Source organism: Astyanax mexicanus, chromosome 17 (genome assembly GCF_023375975.1).
Source record: "Astyanax mexicanus isolate ESR-SI-001 chromosome 17, AstMex3_surface, whole genome shotgun sequence".
Classification (NCBI taxonomy): domain Eukaryota; kingdom Metazoa; phylum Chordata; class Actinopteri; order Characiformes; family Acestrorhamphidae; genus Astyanax; species Astyanax mexicanus.
This window is the reverse complement of record NC_064424.1, coordinates 13,263,550-13,284,375: the sequence shown is the minus strand read 5'-3', so window position 1 is coordinate 13,284,375 and position 20,826 is coordinate 13,263,550. Positions and strand designations below refer to the sequence as shown.

Sequence of the window (20,826 nt, the reverse complement as noted above, 5' to 3'; positions counted from 1 at the left end):
TTTAGACAACTTTAAACAGTAATTCTGTGCAAAACCAATAGAACGTTTTTGTTTTGAGTCGCTGTGCATGCAAGTCCTAATTAATATAACAAATAAATGCATAAACAATTAACACCTGATAATTAGTCACGTGTTTGTTCTGCGAACGTTCGCGCACAGCTCTCGCTTTTACGCACGGAATGTGCTTTTATGCATGGGCGCGCTTTTACACGCGGAATGCGCTTTTACGCACGGAATGCGTTTTTATGCATGGCGCGCGCTTTTACGCACGGAATGCGTTATTACGCACGAAATGCGCGTTTTTACGCATGGCGCGCGCTTTTACGCACGGAATGCGCTTTTACGCACGGAATGCGTTTTTACGCATGGCGCGCGCTTTTACGCACGGAATGCGTTTTTATATTCTGTTGCTTCCCCAGCAACAAGCAGCCATGATAATGTAAAGAGTCTTCTATTATTCAAATTTCTTTAATACACCAATATAACAGAAATTCAACTATTTATAGACTAAATGTATCAGTTAACTAATCTGTAAATCATTGCTGTTATACATTTAATAGTAACATAATTAGCCAAAAAAGTTTTATTTACTCATTTCTGTTCTTGCTCCCCTGATTTCTGGTTACATTGTGAGCTATCTCTCTCCCTCCTCTTTTCATGCAGCCCTCCCTTAGTTGTTATGTTTTCCTGGTTTATATTGTTGTAATCAATTCCAAGCAAGATTGATTTTAGTGTTGCATTGTTCATGTTTGCCTGCTGTGTTTTTTTTGTTTTGTTTTTGGCGGCCGCAGTAATTTTTAAAAGTAGCCCAAAAAATGCACCCGCCACCCCTGAATTTTTACCCGTAACAAGCTCAATTTAAACTGTGAACCTGGCACGGTTCACGGTTTAACCTGACTGAAGTCAGCTCTTAAGTTAGTATTCATGGCCTCGCCCCCACCTTGGCCTGCAACAGTCTACTGCAGAGCAAGAGGCAGCAACACAGTGCTGTTAGCCAATCCACAGCAATATGTTTGCATGTCTTGAATATACATGAGTTAGAGTCGAAATTGTGTAATTCTTCTCAAAATTTCTCATTGGCTCTGTTCCAACATACGGCAGAGGCTGCAGCATCTAAGGTTGAATAAAAAAAATAATAAAATGAAAAGCCAATAAAACATACAGTTCCCTAAAGTTAAGTAGTTAAGCAGCAGATAGGTTTCGGAACTTTAGCGCTCCACTTCTATAACCTAGCTTACTATATCTGTATCGGGTGCTTGAAGGGTTGTCCCAATTTTTAGAGGGAGGATTTTACCCCTTCCACTTGTAACTCTGTTTCAAGGGGAAGGGGTGCAAAAGAGTATTGGGACTGATTGCACTTTTCAACTATAGGGAAAACAGGGGGGGCAACTGACCCTCTCCTCCCTCTGCTCTCTCTAAATTAGTCCACAGGATAAGGTTTTCCGCATGCCACTCTTTCTCAATCTTTTGCCCTGTGAGATAACAGTGCCCCCTGCCCTGGTTGGGCGTTTTCATGCTCCTGGTGTGGAGGGGGATGCCAGTGCCCCTTTAAGGCAACCTGATCTGATCTCTGACAGCTGTTTATTATGCAACAACCCTGTGAAGTAAATATCCCCAGGCACTGTCAGCAGCACTCAGGACCGGACTGGACTACCCAGAAGAGGAAGACCCCGGCAGGGCTGTGTGTGAAGTTCACTTCTGCTGAGCACGTGGGTGAATGTGTGTGTGTGTGTGTGTGTATGTGTGACCTTGGTTGGCTACTCCTGACTGACAGCTTCTCTTCCAGAGACCTCAGTCAGCTCCCTCTCTCTGTCAGTCTGCAGTCACACTGAGGATGGACTCCAAAACAGAAGCTCAGACCAATGGAGTCCCAACCACACAGAAAAGCCCTGAGGCTCAGGAAAAAAACAGTACCCAGTCTAGCTGTGGAGGATGCGGGAGGACTGTCCGGAGCTGGATACCAGTCAACTTCAGAGAAGAAGCTGTCCAGTTACTGAAGCTAGCCGGACCAGTGGTGAGAGAACACTTGGTTGGGTTTATTTATAAAACTAATGAGTCTTAAAGGTTTCACCCAGGCTAACTTCAGGCTAGTATTAAATTCAAATGAATGAATGTGTAACAATATTAATGCAATGTATCTTCTTATCATTGTGTGTAGAATATATTAAATGCTGAAGTAAAATAACTGCACACTTATATACAGAAATATTTTAGTAATTTTTCCATTGTACATTTGGCTTTGTAGTCTAACACACTGAGGAGAGTCTAACTTGAGTGTGTTCATATATATTGTTTCATATATAATATCAATATACAACATACACATTACACACTACAGATATATTTGAGACATATAGTATACAGTGCAGAAGTGTTACAATATACAGAGCATTAGTATGAACTGTAAACCGTATACAGTACAAACATAGTGAAGATACAAGTACAAGAATTACTATAGATACAGTATAGTACAAAGTTATTATATTGTTTGTCCTCAATTAATTTTACCAGAATTTTTAACATATATTTATTTTACTATATGTTATTTAATAATTCCTTTTACATGTTTTACATTCACAGCTCTGGAAAAAAAATAATAGACCACTTAAAAATTATGAGTTTCTTTGATTTTACCAAATTGAAAACATCTAGAATATAATCAAGAGTAAGATGGATGATCACAAGCCATCAAATCAAGCTGAACTGCTTGAATTTTTGCACCAGGAGTAAAGGCATAAAGGTATCCAAAAGCAATGTGTAAGTCTGGTGGAGGAGAACATAGCAAGATGCATGAAAACTGTAATTAAAAACCAGGGTTATTCCAAAAAATATTGATTTCTGGACTCTTAAAACGTGAAAAACGTTCTTTATTCTTTGTATTATTTGAGGTCTGAAACATTTCTCATTTTCTGCAAATAAATGCTCTAAATTACAGTATTTTTATTTGGAATTTGGGAGAAATGTCCGTAGTTTATAGAATAAAACAACAATGTTCATTTTACTCAAACATAAACCTATAAATAGCAAAATTAGAGAAACTGATTCAGACACTGAAGTGGTCTCTTCATTTTTTCCAGAGCTGTATATGAAGAATTCACAGCCAAATGTTTGCTGGGTTACCATTATTCACAAGATTTCTCAGCCTTGTAATTTTTAAGTCTAATACTTAAGAGAAGAATAGCTCATAAAACTCTGGTTCCTGTTCTTAGAAAGGCTGGATGTTTTAAGTAGTTTTCTTAGTGACTCAGCTCTTAAACAGTTATTGTTTTTTGCTTCTTATTACATTATTTTACTGCTTAACATTTTCTTTAGAACCAAGTAACTTACACAATAGCAGGGAAAAGTAGAAATGAAATTGAATTGAGTATGTATGAGTGTATATCATTCTTGTGCTTTTTAGTATTAGATGTATGAACTGTTATATATGTATATTTTTTCTCAGTTTATTTCACAGCTTATGATTTTCCTGATCAGCTTTGTCAGCACTGTGTTTTGTGGACACTTGGGGAACACAGAGTTAGCTGGTGTAGCTTTGGCCATAGCAGTAAGTAAACCCAAATTCCTTCAGTTTTACCTTTTTAATCCTTCTTCAGCTGAATCCTTTACTTACAGTACATACTTTCTTCTGTTTGGCAGGTTATTAATGTCACAGGTCTGTCCATTGGTTCTGGCTTGGCGTCAGCATGCGACACACTCATTTCTCAGGTAAACTTTTTTCACTTAAAGAGGGTATCTATCACTTACAGAGGGCAGTATGTTGATAATTATACCAAAGTTAATTTATACCGCAGTGTGATTGGCTGAGAGGCGTTCTATGAGTGCCATTATCAGCCGGTAATGTACTGTAACCAAAGCTCTCCACGTATTACTCCGCCACATTCAAGTAACCTAGCAATGATTCAGCGCTTACAAGCCAAACACCGTAGCTACAAACAGAGCAGCAATGAAACTATTTTAACTTGCGGAGTGTTTACAACCAAACAGATCATATTTTCTCGTCCTTTAACTCAAAATGTTTAAATAAACAGCAAAAATGTAACTGTGGTAGAATACACCAATAATAATAATATGAATAAAATGAGTTGTGTAGGTATTTAACATTTCTTAATTTACAGTGTCACATCTGTGCTAGAAATATATAATAGAATGCCTTACCACCCACAGTGGACAGTGGAATTGGTGATAATGATTGTAACTGGCGACATCTGGCTAGAACTGTCCATGAGAAAACAAGTGCAGAGTTCTTTAGCTTCCATGACACATGGAAACAGCGAAAAGTCATGTGACAGGAACTAGTATTCTGGCATGTCACTGATCAACTGCATATTTTATTATTAAATCATATAAATCTATGTTTAACTTTTAAAGTGGACTTCGTTATTATACTTCCAGTTAGTCCAGCTTTCTCTGACTTCTTAGGGGCAGTTCTGTTTTTGTTAGCACTGTAACACATAGAAGTAAAGCTAAATATGTGATCCCGTCTCTTCTGCAGACGTTTGGCAGTAATAACCTCAAGAGGGTGGGGGTGATCCTACAGAGGGGCGTCCTCATCCTCCTGCTGGCCTGCTTTCCCTGCTGGGCCATACTCATCAACACAGAGCCCATCCTGCTGGCTGTCAGACAGAGCCCCAGGGTGGCCAGGTTTGTGCTGTTATTGTGTATCCTGGACACAATAGGTGTATATGGTAGGTTGTGATATCTAATACCCCCAAGCATTTTGGGCAGTCATAGAGACAACAATTCAATGACATACAGCTCTGGAAAAAAAACAAGAGACAACTTAAAAATGATGAGTTTCTTTGATTTTACCAAGTTAAATTCAAAACCTCTGGAATATAATCAAGAGGAAGACGAATGAGCACAAGCCATCAAACCAAGCTGAACTGCATGAAATTTTGCACCAGGAGTGATATAGAAGCTTATTCAAAAGCAGTGTGTAAGACTGGTGGAGGAGAACATGCCAAGATGCATGAAAACTGTGATTAAAAAACAGAATTGTTCCACTAAATATTGTTTTCTGAACTCTTAAAACTTAATGAATATATATATATTTTTTGCATTTTTTGACGTCTGAAAGCTCTGCTTCTTTGTTGTTATTTCATCCATTTCTCATTTTCTGCAAATAAATGCTCTAAAGGATAATATTTTTGGAATTGGAATGTTGTCCATAGTGTATATAACAAAACAACAATGTTCATGTTACTCAAACATATACCTATTATCAGAGAAACTGATTTAGAAACTGAAGTGGTCTCTTAATTATTTTTCCAGAGCTGTATTTATAATTAGATAATGTTAAAAAACACTAATACAAGAAGGATTTAACAGTTACTCATTTTTACAAAGAAACCGAAAGAAACATCTGTGTACCTATGTAACAAAATACAATAAAAATACAATTGCCATAATATGAAAGAGCAGATTGTTCCAATTTTTATAAAAATATTTTAAAATTGGGAGGAAAACTAGTAATTCCCTATACATGACTAGCCTTTTAGTTAAAATATGGTTGAAATAATTAGTTGTAGTTTCAATGTTTAAGAAATTCTTAAATAGTTGTGAAAAGGTTAACAAAATACTTATAAACCAATGTTGACATTTTCTGTCTTACAAATATCATAATTAATATATATTTTGTAATGAAATTAAAGTTTGAACATGTTTCTGCTTCAATCTGTAGGCTTGAACCATTCTCTTATCCATACTATTAAAGAACCATACTTTTTTTCTTATTAAACTTTAAAAATTAGACGTTGAAACAAACTCAAAACATAATTCAGTGTTTTTTCAACCTTGATATGACATTGATTCTGAGCTGTGAACTGTGGACAAGTGTTGAAATGCTGGATGGGTTATATATACTAATATGTGAATTAACCTTTCATATTTCATATAATCATTCAAACAATTGCATATATTTATATGGTGTTTTGTTTTTTTCCTCCACAGTCTCTCACAGCTGTATGTAAAGATTTACATGCCTTCTCTCCCTGTGAGTTTCACCTTCTGCTAATATTTGTATAAACACATCAGTCGTGCAGTGAATAAACAGACTTGTGGCTGATATTGCTCAAACATCTTCCTAGTCAATGTTACTCTTTCTCTTTGTTTTACATGCTGCAGAACTGGTAAATCTGATATATCTCGTATAATATACTGTAGTGACATTTTGAACTTGATTGAGTAAAAGCTATTAAATATAAAAATTTGATTTCACGTCTTTTTTTCAGGCTGCTTTCATGTACCAGTTACAAGGTCGATACCTGCAGAATCAGGTAAAGAATTTTACCTGATTTTGTTGAAAACATTATAGAGTTTTCAGTTTAGCTCTAAATGTAGTGATATAATGTTTTACATCATTGTCTGTTCTTGTTTAGGGCATCATATGGCCTCAGGTCATCACTGGAGCTGCTGGAAACATCCTGAATGCTTTGATAAACTACATCTTCCTTCATTTGCTTCATCTGGGTGTGGCGTGAGTTAAATTTGTTCTTTGGTGATTTTTTAAAAATATGTGGAAATGTGTGTAAATATTTATGGGAAACTATATTAGACGGATTAGTTGCAGCATCCCAAACCTAGGCTAATTTTTTCAGTTAGAGCAATTTTTGAGACTGCAAGTTATATATTGGCTTTCACAGAATCGGGTATGCATAATTTTCTACATATATTCTATGCCAAGAGAAGAAAAGAACAGTGAAATTTAGGATATAATTTAGTGCAATATATAGTGGAAAACAAGGCTTTTGTAGCAGATGTAGTTCTTAATTCATAATTTTAATTCATTTAAATAAAAAATTGAGAGTTTTGTGGGCATACTAGAGGTCCTATCTCGACTGCAAACTAGGCTTTGGAACACAGCTTATTTTACATATCTCATTTTGATTTTCATCTTTAAATTGTACAGAACAAATATTTTATATGGGTAAACTAATGTGTAGATGCTAAAAAATAAAATAGTTTCTTTAAAATCTTTCTCTTTCTCTCTGTGCACAGTGGTTCTGCTGCAGCAAACTCAATTTCTCAGTGTTCCTTGGCTGTGTTTCTCTACGTTTACATCCGCTGGAAGGGGTTACACAAGGCCACCTGGGATGGTGAGTCATGAAAACAATGTTCGACAGAGTCCGGTCACTTATTACCGCTCTTGCGTCCAAAATCAAAGAGTAAATTGGTGGACTTTTAGGATTTGCAAGTCAAGTCACAGGACGTTTCATTTCCAAGGGAAGCTCATTTAGAAAGCCTCAGTATCAGATTAGACTTAACAGAGCTTCTTTTATCAATCCACTGAACTTCCACAGAGATCAGAGGCTCAGCTGATTCATGCCTGGCTCCCACTACAGGATTTCTAAAATCTTAACCGATGTTTAAAAATATGAGACCACGCATAAAGACATTTTTAATCATTTTAATCATTTTTAATCATCATTATGAATACACATTTATTACACAAGATTATACACAGCCAGCTCCAAGAATTATTTCTCAAAACTTTACAAGAGTTTTGCGCAAACTGGATTTAACAAATCAGCAGATAATAGTGAAACTATCACTGTGCCTTTCTGCTTAAAAAAAACAAGAAAAAGAAGCGGATATGGATGAAACAGTGGCTGAAAAGAAGAAGATAATCCACCTTATTCTGCAACACTTACTTTTAAGACTTACTTTTTTCACATGTTTGTGTTAGAATCTTTAGATAGATAGATAGATAGATAGATAGATAGATAGATAGATAGATAGATAGATAGATACTTTATTGATCCCGAAGGAAATTTAGCAGCCAGTAGCAATTACACAACACAGTAGAAACAAAAACAATACACAGTAGAAACAAACAATAAGTGTAGTACAATACACGTATTGAGGGATAAATTCTAAATTGAGACTTAAAAAAAATATATACATAAATATATAAATACAAAAAAACTATAGAAAGTGTGGAAGTAAACAGTCGTTGATATGAGGTAGTGCAGTAAAAGAATAAACTAAGTATAGGAGGTATTAGTAGATATGACTATTAAACATAAACATAAACATGTGCAAGTATTATATTTAAGTTAGGTGCGTAGTGTAGTGTCCAGGAGTGCAAAAGTACAGGATGTACAGTAAAGTGTCCCGGAGTGCAAAAGTACAGGATGTACAGTAAAGTGTCCCGGAGTGCAAAAGTACAGGATGTACAGTAAAGTGTCCCGGAGTGCAAGTGTACAGGATGTACAGTAAAGTGTCCCGGAGTGCAAGTGTACAGGATGTACAGTAAAGTGTCCCGGAGTGCAAAAGTACAGGATGTACAGTAAAGTGTCCCAGAGTGCAAGTGTACAGGATGTACAGTAAAGTGTCCAGGAGTGCAAGTGTACAGGATGTACAGTAAAGTGTCCAGGAGTGCAAGTGTACAGGATGTACAGTAAAGTGTCCAGGAGTGCAAGTGTACAGGATGTACAGTAAAGTGTCCAGGAGTGCAAGTGTACAGGATGTACAGTAAAGTGACAAGTGTCCAGGAGTGCAAATAAACAGTATATACAGTAAAGAGGCAAAAGAGTCTCAGGGTGTAGATGTGTATGGTGTTTTTCCAGTACAGATAAAAAAAAAAAAAAAAGAAAGGCTGTGATTAAGAAAGCACATATGAGCCTTGTTTCTCATCTGTCTTCTCTCTTCCGGCTCCACTGGGAGGAGTTGAAGAGTCTGATGGCTCTCGGGACGAACGATCTTTGATCAGTTTTAATTACATTGTCTCTGGTCTTATCGTATTTAAAGTAAATACAGTCTGAAGTAGCTCCTGCTGTGAACACTAATCATAAAGAAAGTAGCTATGAATACGCAATAGTTCAGCAGGATATTTAATATTATTTACACCATATAACTATAGCTAGGTTAGCTAACTAGTTAACCCGATGCACCCAATCTATTTCTCTTTACATGTAACTCCTTAACAATGCGATCTTTCTGTGTTGATTTTTTAAACACTGATGTTCAAGCAAACTTCTCCCCTTCTTCTAATTATTGTGACTTTCTCTAACTGTGTATGTTCATTATCACTGTAGTTATATTCCATATCAGTGGCCCCCTCCTTGTTGTCATGCACAATAAGGTGAATAGACTCCACACACACTACAGGATGATGTGGGGAAATCCTTGTTTAAGATCACCCTGAAATTGTGAAATTCATCTCAGATTTTGTGAAGAGCAAATCAGCCTGATTATCCTGTAATGTGAGCCAGGCTTTACTGCAGAGAAATATGTAATAATAAGTCTGTGTAGTTTTAGTATTTTACCAGAGCTCTCTGGAGGTCACTGAGTGCATTTGTGGTACGGGTACCAAGTGTCCTAATGTTGTACACTTGTTGTACAATGTGTCTAAAAAATAAATAATAATAAAATTTGTACCTGTTATTTTTCCTAACTTCACATTTGTTTGTGTTAGGTGATTTACCTGTTAGAACCTGTATTTAAGCTACACTTCAGTCTTTCACCCTCAGAAGTACAGTTTTATAATTATTATATATATATATGTTGATTGCATGTCTGTCTTCCTATGTATAAATAAGCATGTGTGTGATACATGTGTTTCTATGAAATGGCTTGTAGGTGTAAGTTTTAGTTTGGTGATTGGGGTATGTGGTCTAAAAAGTTTAGGAATCACTGATTTTAAAGGGATAATCAGTTTTTTAACCTAATCTGCTGCATCTATATTGTACTATACATCATCACAGATGATAACTTTAGTTGGAATTATTGAAACTATTCCACAAAAATACAGACTGTCAATACAATGTCAAAACGTCCTAAAAATTGATCAGAAGAACCAAATCAAAGAAATATATTAAATACTAGATAAATACATTTTATATAAAATGTATGTCTCATTTGTTTGACTTAGTTCTCATTTTTCACTTATTTAGATTTAGAAAATTCTAAAGAATTCACAAACTTTGAAGTACCACTGTATGTGTTTTGTAAAAGCCTTTACTGCCAGAATTAACCCCCTGGTGGTAAATGGGTTTTCGATGTCAAATTCTAAAACCTTGACTGACTGTACACACTGTAATATGATGTATACATTAACATATTGATATATACTCAAATAATCAAAAGCTCAATTAATCTGTAATGTTGGTCAAGAATTTATGGACAAATTACAAATCACCAAAGTCATTCTAAAATGTAATTTTTCTCTCTGCTCTATTGTCTCTTTATTAATTACACTCTTTGACACTGACAGGCTGGTCTCGTGATTGCCTGCAAGAGTGGGGTGCCTTCATCCGCCTGGCTTTCCCCAGCATGCTGATGCTGTGCGTAGAGTGGTGGACATATGAGATCGGAGGATTTTTGGCAGGTATAGAATTTTTTTTTTCCTTTTTCTTTCTGATGATCAAATCTTCATAATCTAAAGTGTTGTGCTCTTTTGGTGTTCTGTTGTTTTTGTTCACTGTAGGTCTCATTGGTGAAACTGAGTTGGGAGCCCAGTCTGTTATCTATGAGTTAGCCACTATTGCATACATGGTAAGACATTAAGAACACAACAGCAACCACAAAGTCTACAACACAAAATACAACTTTTCAAAACTACAGCTCTGGAAAAAGTAAGAGAACACCTAAAACTGATGAGAATCTTTGATTTTACCAAACGTAAAACCTCTCACATATAATCAAAAGGAAGATGGATGATGACAAGCCATCAATCCAAGCTAAACTGCTTGTTTTTTTGCACCAGGTGTGGCATAAAGTTATCCAAAAGCAGTGTGTAAGACTGGTGGAGGAGAACATGCCAAGATGCATGAAAACTGTGATTAAAAACCAGGGTTATTCCACCAAATATTGATTTTTAAAAGCTCTGCTTTTTTTATTTTAATCTTATTTAAACATATTTTTATTTTATTTATTTTATTTTATTTAAACATATACATATAAATAGCAAAATCAGAGAAACTGATTCAGAAACTGAAGTGGTCTCTTAATTTTTTCCAGAGCTATATGTTTTTTCAATAATTCACTTAGGTTGTGGAAACCTTTAAATATTAATCCATTTAGTGCATCACCCAGCGAACAACGACGGTCATGTGAATGTTCAGCAGTTTTTAAATTAAAAAGCTTCCACAAATATTATATTCTGTAAATGTGTGACAAAGCATTGCTTTGCATCACAACATTATTAAAACATTTCTCACACAAAGTTCTTAGACAAAAACTGCTGTTGTGGAAATGTTTTAAGTTACCTTCCTAAAACAAAACAAAAAAATCAAAACATTGATTCGGCTCAATCCTGGTACCCTTTCCTGCACATTTTAGTGGTTTCCCTGCTTTAACGCACCCCCAAACACTCTAAAAAGGTATTTTAATGAGTAAGTCAGTTGTATCAGGTGTGTGGAGGGCAGAGAAAGCACTAGGATACGCAAAGAAATTGAACCTTTATTTAATGATAAATTTTATGCCATCCAAATGTGAAGAACCCATTTTAACTGTGAGAACAAACCAATAAACTATACTTAAAAGATTAAAAAACATTAAACAGATATGTTCTAGGAACATCCAGAAAACTTGACAGATTGAACATTTTAAGAACCAACACTTATAACATTCACAAAATATGATATTAAAAAAAAGTTAGCAGGTTGGACATGGACCAGATCAAAATCATAGATACTCTATGTTTAACCCAAATAACATACAGGGTTATTTTTAGGCAGGGATTAAGTCTAGACTTAGACTATATTTTCCCTTTAATGGAAATTCTCCATTCAAAATGCTGTGTAGTCCAAAACTAGGCTTAATCCCTAAATGGGAAACTGCCACAAAGAGCTAGATTGCAAAACCGATAAGCCTTCTCCGTTAAACATATACCTTTACCTGTTTTAGCACATCCTGTAATATTGTAATATTTTGCTAATTAGAAGACCACTATAGTATTTAAATCTTACTTTTATTCCTTTTAATGTCATGCAAGACTTTGGCCTGCTGATTTTATAGGTAACAAATATTTACCAACAAATGACTTTATGGTTCTATGAATTAAATTATTTTGTATCATTTTTAAAAATAAATTAATGTTTATTTTATTACATTAGATTAGTCAGTCTTGATCTGTAGCATGTCTGTTGTGAGCAATACAACAATTTTATTTTATTAAGCTTAAGTATAATTTTGTATGTTTTGCTATCAATACAAATATAGCTGCATTTTAATATTGTCCTTCTTTTAAAATAGCTGGCATGTAATTGTACGTAAGCCACATTTAGATATTATTTATTTATTTATTTATTTATTTGTTTTTAACCAACACAAGTATATACTGCAAGTTATTTGTCCATTTTACAGGTTGAGTTTCATATTTATGAAGGAACATACTGTAGTTTTATTGCAACTGTCATTCTTTTTTGTTTATTTAGCTAGTTAAATTTTTTTCTGCCTTTTGTGTTACGTCAGCTTTGTTAATTATTCTTCCAAGAGAAGTTTAAACAGTACTTGTGTGATATAAGAGGCCAACATTCAGCGTCAGCATATTTAGTAACAGCACAAAACAGATATGTAATCCTTTATTTATTCTTGACGCCAAGGGATTAAAAGGTGCTTCATTTCTGTTTTCTTTACACCGCCCAAGAAATCATCCCCCTGTTTAGATAAGAGATTTATCACACCAAGGATTATCCTATTACTCAAGCAAAACATTGCTCTCATGTCCTCAGCCTGGTTAACTTTGTGTGCCTGCCGATGCTTTATTTAATTTGAGTTCAGAGAAGTGAATGATTTAGATATATACACAAATATTTAACCTGGACATTGACTCAAATAAAAACCCAAACTGAATGAAAGGTGAGAGGTGTATCATTATACTGATTAAATTAATGTTTGAAAATTGAAAAAGTTTAGCAGCACAATGGCCCTTCCTTTAAAGTGATTGTAAAACTTTTCTCAAGGCTTTAAGACTTCTCAAGCAGTGTTATCATACATTGTATCACATTTTGCTCTTTCCTCTGCCAGTTTCCTCTGGGATTTGCTGTGGCAGCCAGTGTGAGAGTGGGCAATGCTCTGGGAGCCGGCAACACAGAACAGGCCAAACTCTCTGGGAAAGTGGCTCTGATATGTGGGCGTAAGTGAACATCATCTCCAACTTGTGTAAAGAACCCTTTAAATAAAATGTATTTGTTGTAAAAGCACTTTTTTAAAAAGGTGTTTTTGTGCTCACACATTCTCACACAGCTCTGGAAAAATTCTACTTAAGTAGAGTCTACTTAAAATGGAATATATTTAAAGGAATATAATCATGGAACAGATGGATGATCACAAGCCATCAAACCAAGCTGAACTGCTTGAAGTTTTGCACCAGAAGTAAAGGTATAAAGTTATCCAAAAGCAGTGTGTAAGACTTGTGAAGGAGAACATGCCAAGAGGCATGGAAACTGTGATTAAAAACCAGGGTTATTCCACCAAATATTATTTTCTGAATTTCATTAAATTAAGTAATTGTAGTTAGGTGATATTGTATGCAGAAATTAAGTAAAGGTCACTAAAAGAAAGGATTGATTCAGTAAAAATAAATTAAGTAAAGACTAAAAGAAAGGATTGATTCAGTAAAAACAAATGAAGTAAAGTTTACTAAAAGAAAGGATTGATTCAGTAAAAATAAATTAAGTAAAGTTTACTAAAAGAAAGGATTGACTGAAGTTACACTGTGTAACATTTAAGTCTTGAAACCGAGTTGAAGTTACTTAAATTGATCTGAAATTAAATTTACCTAAAAAAAGCAAATGCAGAAAGTTGCAAAACTCTTTTAAAGTAAATTTTTATGCATCATTTTTTTCAGTGTAGAACAAATACATCCTGTTGTAATGTGAACAGTAGGTAAACTGTCGTTTTCCTTTTGCTTTTCTGCCTGTTTTTTTTTTCAGTCCTGGTCTCGTGTGGAGTTGCTGCTTTAATCAGTGGATTGAAAGATGTAATTGCATACACCTTTACTACTGAACAGTGAGTAATCAGAGTTTCTATTTAAAATCGGTATTTAATAATGTAATGCTTTCTTCTTCTACACTATATAATAGAATATAATGGAATGTTCAAAAATATATCAGTATCAGATGTGATATTGGCAAAGCTGATCCACTTACTGATCCATATACAGTATTAGTCTAAAGTGGGTTTCATGTGGACATGGTGGATGATCTGCATAGGTTTGTTTATGTATTTTCCTGGGATCCTGCTGGGCTTCTCAAATGGGCCCCATTCTTACAGCCCACCTTAGCCTCATATGGGTCACTTCTTGGCCCCCTGTGTTTAGTTTACAACTCATATTAGGGGTCTATGTTTAACACATCATCACTGGGTCCACACAGTGACCTGGGTCTAAACACGTCACATGTCCTGTTTCACATCTTACCATGAACCCATGTCAACTTTAGCCTGTATCTGATTGAGCAAAGTACAGTAGCTGTTGACTTAAATAAAATGTTATTTGTTTAGAGATATTGTAGTCTTTAAATGCAAAAAAGCAAGTCAGTTACTTATAATGTGTGTAGCCAGCATGCCGAGGGGTGGACTTACGGTAATGCCATAGAATACAATTAATTTAATAAAGCAGTTGAAGACCTTTTATGTGAAAGTGTACCAGGAGTTCATGCTGGATAATAGACAGGAAGCACCACCAGGCATCAGACTCTCGCTGATGCTTTTCAGAAACGTGATACGTCCAGCAGACTACCTAAAGGCTAAAGGGATTACAGAAAAGTAGCTCAACTTCATTATACTTGATCTCCAACCATTATCTTTATAGTGCACAATGGTGGTTTGAACACTCAAAGGCTGTTTCCCAGACTGATATAAAGCCTACTATTATGAAAGAAAAATGCATTTAAGTATATACATTTTTTTAAGTATACTTAACATGGAAAAGTACATACTTTCAACATTTACCCTCCAATTATGTTCATTTGTCTGGAACAGCAATTCTGTTTCCAGGTCATATTGACCTGGTACATGTTTAACCATCCAACAGATGTCTGAAACCAAAACATCCTAACAAGCCGTGTGAATATTTAATTACTTCATTGCTAATTATTTTGTCAATGTTTAGTGCAATGATGTACCTTATCTCTAACAGGAAATGGTTCAATTAGGATTATTCACAAATTTGTCATAAAATATACATGTTCATACTTTTTTAATGTTTCACTACTTAAAAGTCCAACATATAAAACAATAGTTTTACATAACATTGAAACATAACATTGCAATGTTGTTTTAGTTGTTGTATATGCAGGGGGTAGTTGTAAATATGTGAGATTAACCATTTTCATTTTATATCTTGATTACACTAATTAAGGCAAGCAGTTTCCTAGGTCTTCAAACTTTAAAACGGGTCTATTTGACTCGTAACATAACAGGAGGGTTAAAATTAATACATACTTAAATATATTCTAAATGTACTAATATATTTCATATAGTACTTAAGTATATTTCAGTTGTAATTAAGCTATATTTAAATACAACATAAAAGCATTAAATTGTGCTTTCGAGTGCTTTTTTCTGAAAACTTAAGTAGATTTTAGTATGTGTTTTTTAAACATCAATACATACACTTGAAGTATATTGTAAATGTACTACTTTGCATATTGATTAACAAAATACACTAAATTGCACTTTAATCAGTATTTAATGCCAAGACAAATCTATATTTTAATTTAAAGCATATTGCTTAAAAATAAATGGTATGAAAAAACAGCGGAAGTATATTTAATGTGTATTTTCATAAAGTATATTACATAAAAAAAATACTTCTTTCTTTACCTAATTTGAACATACTTTTAATGCTCTAAATCATACCTTCTTTTCACACGGGGAGTCCTGAATAAAGATTTACTATTAAAAGAAAAATACAATCAGAAATAACCTGCCATCCAGAAAATGCATCAGCAGTTTTAAAGAAATGTGGACCAACCCAGCACTAAACATTTATATTTGCTAAACTGAAAATAACATCAGCTTCACTTAGTAGAGTGAACTGTTTTACTCTAAAATCAAGGGTATTAAAAAGAGTTTATCTGGCTTTTCTTAAAACAACTTTCTCTACTGTCCAGAAAATATTTTATATATTTTGTAACATTAAATTTTAGTGTTAGTGGGGTTCCGGATGCTAGCTAAACATCTTTAACTATGAATGCAAATTAAAAATAACTGAATGAATTAATATATGTATATACTGTTATTATCTAACTTATTTCAATAGGACAGTGATACGAAAGATGCAAACTTGATACTAAATCATATTATGGTGATATAATATGTGAATATGGTTAAATATAATGTAGTCAAAGATAATAATGGGTTCACTCAGCATCAGCATTTTTTTTTTCTTCCTCTCATCCAGGGAAATTATAGTCAGAGTTTCAGAAGTCATGGCCATGTACGGCTTCTTCCACCTATTTGATGCAACTGCGGTAAGAAGCTTTTGTATATGAAACAAAATGGCTTTTTAAAGTAGTGGACGACTGAGTGTTAAACACTTGAAAATATTTATGAGCTAATAATTGAATCTTTAATTTTTCATAGTGTTTATTTGTTTGTCTGTCTGTAGGCTATCACAGGTGGTATTGTCAGAGGGGCAGGAAAGCAGCTGGTTGGTGCTATGTGTAATATTGTTGGCTACTATTTTGTGGGCTTCCCACTTGGAGTGTCCTTGATGTTTGCACTCAGTATGGGCATAGTTGGTAAGTAGAACTTTACCAAACACAAGCAATATTGCATACAGTGACAAATGATGTTAGAACAGAACAGAGTTAAAACCAGACACTAAGAAAGTTAAAAAGTGCACTGGTAGTTTATAAAAAAAACACACACACAGTATAATAAATATTACAGAGATATTTTCAGCCTAATCTGAAATTCATGCTTTTCCCACAATTCATTTTGCAATCTGTTCCCCTCTTTTATAATATCTTTTTAAATAAATTATCTGTGCATGTTCAAATTTCTTAGTGCCTCATTGGCTTTTTCTCAGCCAGCTTTTTGAGGTGGAGAATGGAATGGCTTTCAGTTAACAGCTGTGCTGAATTTGTCAAGATTTTTTTTTTACTTGAAGTTTGAGGGTATCAGTTGTGTTGTGAAGAGATAGAGTTAGGGGTTTTTAGCGAATTTGAATAAATGTTCTTTTCCATATTATTAGATGCAAGAACTACATTCTGATATAATAGATTGATATTTTCCTGTTTTTTTCTGGGTCAATGATCCACTTTAGTTTACTGAACTGACCTAACTTAATCCTTACGAATATGACAATTTTCAGACATCCCACTTCTCCTGCAACTTACAGGATATATTAATAGCATCTCCCTGATATCCTGCAAATCATTTAAAATATCCTGGAAATCAGGACATTGTATATCGGGCTCACCCACACACTTTTTAGGAGCGACTAACAAGAGAGAATGAGTGAGAGCGAGAATATCGAGAGTGTGACAAACAAAGCATTTGCATTCTGATTGGTCTGTCTTTGTGCTCACTAGACTAAGCAGTGTGTGTTTTTGCAGGTTGGGATGTATGAATTTGGTCAATATTTGTGAAAGGCTTTCTGACCTTGTTTTAAAGCTTAATTTCTGATGTAAAAATGGACATGGATCATATCACAATTAATGCTAAGCACTTCATGTATATATTATATTATTTAATAGTTAAGTAATGAACATAGAACAAAACACCTAATATCATTGATAAAATAAAGCATCAAACATTTTTGCTTTTAACAATCAGCAATCACAGTGTTGACATGAATCTTCACCACATTAATTTGTTGTGATATCTTCTTTCCTCCTCTTTGCCAGGTTTGTGGGCTGGCTTTTTTGTATGTGTCTTCCTGCAGTCTGTCTTCTTTCTCATACTAATTTGCAAACTTGACTGGAAAAAAGCAACTAAAGAGGCAAGTCTTCTTTGTTTGTCAGTCTTTTTTCAAATCCATTGATATTTTAATATAATAGACCTGTTTTTTTTTATCAGTCCTGCATGTTTTAATTGTTGACTGTCTTTCAGGCTCAGGTAAGAGCAGGTATTTGCCAAACTGAGATGAAAGATGAATCGTATGCTATGGAGAATAAGAGCTGTGAAGCAGGTAATTCACTCAGGATTATTTCCTTCTCTACAGTTAGCATTAATGAAGATTCTTGTCTCAAATTACCTGATTATTGAGTCAATACATTTTAAGGTTATAGTTTTAGACCTGGAGATTTCGTGTAATATCAGTGCTTTCTGAAATGTATTAGAAAAGTTACTATATTATATTTTCATTAAGATATATAATATTATTCTTTTAAATAACATAATAGCACCACAGTCTTGCTGCATATGCAGTGCACAGTCAATAAAATCATTTTCTGGCTGAAAACACACATAATAATAACACAAAATGGGATGCTGGATGTTATCATAGTTGTGTTTTAAGACAAAGTAGATTTTAGGTTGAAATTGTCAGGTTAAATAATTTGTTATTCCTTATTGATGTTATACAACCCCAAATTAGAAGACGTAGTAACACTTTACAATAACGTTACATTAATTAACCTACTAATGTCTCAATTCATATTGTATTTACAATATTCTTAAGCATTAATATTTTGTAATGGTTAATATTGTCCTTACTAGTCTTACTAGTAACCTCACTAGTTAATCATCATTTGAAACATTATTTAATCATTTAACCATGTTTATTACTGCTGTAAGTTTATTTGTGACCCTTATCGTAAAATGTTGGGACAGTATGAAAATGTGAAAAAAAAACCCCATTACAATTACACTGACTTTTATTTTGTTGCAGTCAGTTTGTAACAAATGTGTGAGAAAATCTTTCAAATGTTTAAAAAAGTGTTCCTCAGAGGAAGATTGGAAGGGATTTGCATATTTCTATTATCATTATAGCATTCAAACAGTCAATAGGAAGAGGTAAGGGTTCAAACCTAAGCTGAATACCTCTTGAATATCTCCTATCCCTTTCGATCCCCCTAAAATATTATCAAATAAAATGAAGTTGAGGAAACAAAGCATAAAATAGCTTTGGCTTATACTGTCTGCAATTAAATAAAAGTCAAAGTAAATATTAGAAATCTATATTGTGCCAACATGCATTTATGCTTTTTCTAATATTTATTTGTACTGGGAATTTTTTATTTTTATATTTTTTTGTTGTTCTATGCCCTGAAGATTTGTTCACAAAAAAACAGTGCATCCAGCAAAGACCAAAACCCCAGCATCTTTTCGGCAGCATTTTAAAACATGATAGCACCCACACAATGTTTTACATGCTGATCTGTTTGCTAGTGTAATTCTTGCAAAAGTTCTCTTTGAAAAACCTGCTTATGTCCCTCTTTTAGATGAATATCAGGGGACCAAACCCAGTAAAGAAGACCACACTTATAAAAACCCTGACATAGAAGGCCAGAACAAATGTGAAGAAACACAAACTGCTGAGGAGAAAAGAGTTGCAGTTATTGGGGAAATGCTGTCCACCAAGCAATTAGTCATTCGCCGAGGACTCGCCGTTTTCCTGATGGTGCTCATTCTCGCTGGTGGGATCGTACTCAACATTTTTCTCACAGATTTCCTCAAACAAGTCTGAGAGCTAATAATTCTACTGCCAAGAAGAACCTTTCCCAACAAGACGCAGGGAGGGAGGAAACACTATCCTGTTTTCAAGGCCGAGGGTCAAACTCTCTCTGGAAAGTTGAAAACAGGAGCGTCGCTTTATCCGTACTGAAACCAATATGAAATCTGTTAAAGCTTTGGTCAGATCACATGATGTTGACTAGTTCAGCTGTTTTTCTGAGCTGTATCACATCACAACAGCAGATGTGGGAAAATAAGCCAAAGAGCTGTTAAACTTGAAATCATGAATTGAGCAACTCTGTGCCCATCCATTCCACTGGACTGCACTGCACTTCTAAAGGACTTGTACTTTAATCTTAATTTAAGAGCCAGTTAAGCTACTGTTAAATCTTTCTTTTACTTCAGATTAAATTATATAGGATTACAAATGTGACTAACCTGCTGAGCTGCTGACATTTTAGTTTTCAGGTTTACTAAGATCGAGCACACTGATTAAAGATTAAAGGGGTAGTTCAATTCAAATCACTGATAAATGATCTAATACACAAATAGTACATTAAAGTATCGTGGGTTAAATTCCTAAATGCTGTATATGGATTCATAAAATTTTGAAAAAATTATCTGGCATACAGTGCCAAAAAATCTATAATATAATGTATAATGTGTTACATTTCCAACAAGAAGCACTTATGCTCTTTGAAAGAAAATAATAATAATTTATTCATCACCACAAGTATTGTAACAGGTGGCTCAACTTAGAATGTGTTTTAACAGTGATTTATCATATTAGCCTAATACGGGCTATAGTTTAGAAATCACTACTAGTTTTTATTCAAACAATGTATTTTGTTTGCTTTGGATAAATAATAAAAAATAAACTACCATTTTAAAGCTTCTCAAGTGATAAATACAAAAGTATACAAGACATATCAATGAGAGAATCATTTTACCAAGTTTAATTTGCCCCTTAAAAGGATCATGGATTAAATATAACTATTAAAGAATTCAGTGTAATTTCTGTATGCTGATTTTAAAATGATGAACTACCCCTTCAAAGTAGGAACATTTTAGCACTTGCCTTAGCAGCTATGTGTAACTTTTCTATAGAGATTGGTGTTAGTTTTTTTTTTGAGAATTGATTTAATACAATAAGATTAGCTAAAAATTGAATTATAAGGTACTAATGATTAAATTGGTTTTGTGTTTAAGTAGAATTAAGAAAAACTCAATTATTTCCAAACTGAATTAGTCATTTTA

At 34.2% G+C, this 20,826-nt stretch overlaps 1 protein-coding gene across 6 annotated transcripts; it reads left to right on the top strand.

Moving 5' to 3' along the window:
* The first annotated feature begins 1,571 nt into the window (after positions 1-1,571).
* On the top strand, positions 1,572-20,699 carry slc47a2.1 (solute carrier family 47 member 2, tandem duplicate 1). Of its 6 annotated transcripts, none has more exons than XM_022676145.2 (18): positions 1,572-1,709; positions 1,817-2,014; positions 3,443-3,544; positions 3,637-3,705; positions 4,493-4,641; positions 5,950-5,992; positions 6,231-6,275; positions 6,378-6,475; positions 6,997-7,094; positions 10,214-10,327; positions 10,427-10,494; positions 12,970-13,078; positions 13,878-13,953; positions 16,349-16,418; positions 16,556-16,688; positions 17,799-17,893; positions 18,004-18,082; positions 19,338-20,699. In XM_022676145.2, exons 1-18 carry the CDS (start codon positions 1,587-1,589, stop codon positions 19,580-19,582), a joined length of 1,914 nt encoding a protein of 637 aa, XP_022531866.2. In that variant the 5' UTR covers positions 1,572-1,586; the 3' UTR covers positions 19,583-20,699. The 6 variants fall into 6 exon arrangements, with proteins under 6 accessions (XP_022531866.2, XP_022531865.2, XP_022531864.2 ...); XM_022676144.2 differs by having other exon boundaries at positions 1,787-2,014; XM_022676143.2 differs by having other exon boundaries at positions 1,775-2,014.
* The last annotated feature ends 127 nt before the right edge of the window (positions 20,700-20,826 follow it).

Bases quoted from the DNA above. Each gene is read 5' to 3' on its own strand.
- slc47a2.1 (XM_022676143.2), top strand. From the start codon at position 1,587: ATGCAACAACCCTGTGAAGTAAATATCCCCAGGCACTGTCAGCAGCAC. The intron at 7,095-10,213 runs GTGAGTCATGAA...TGACACTGACAG, and splicing joins ACACAAGGCCACCTGGGATG to GCTGGTCTCGTGATTGCCTG. The intron at 16,419-16,555 runs GTAAGAAGCTTT...GTCTGTCTGTAG, and splicing joins ACCTATTTGATGCAACTGCG to GCTATCACAGGTGGTATTGT.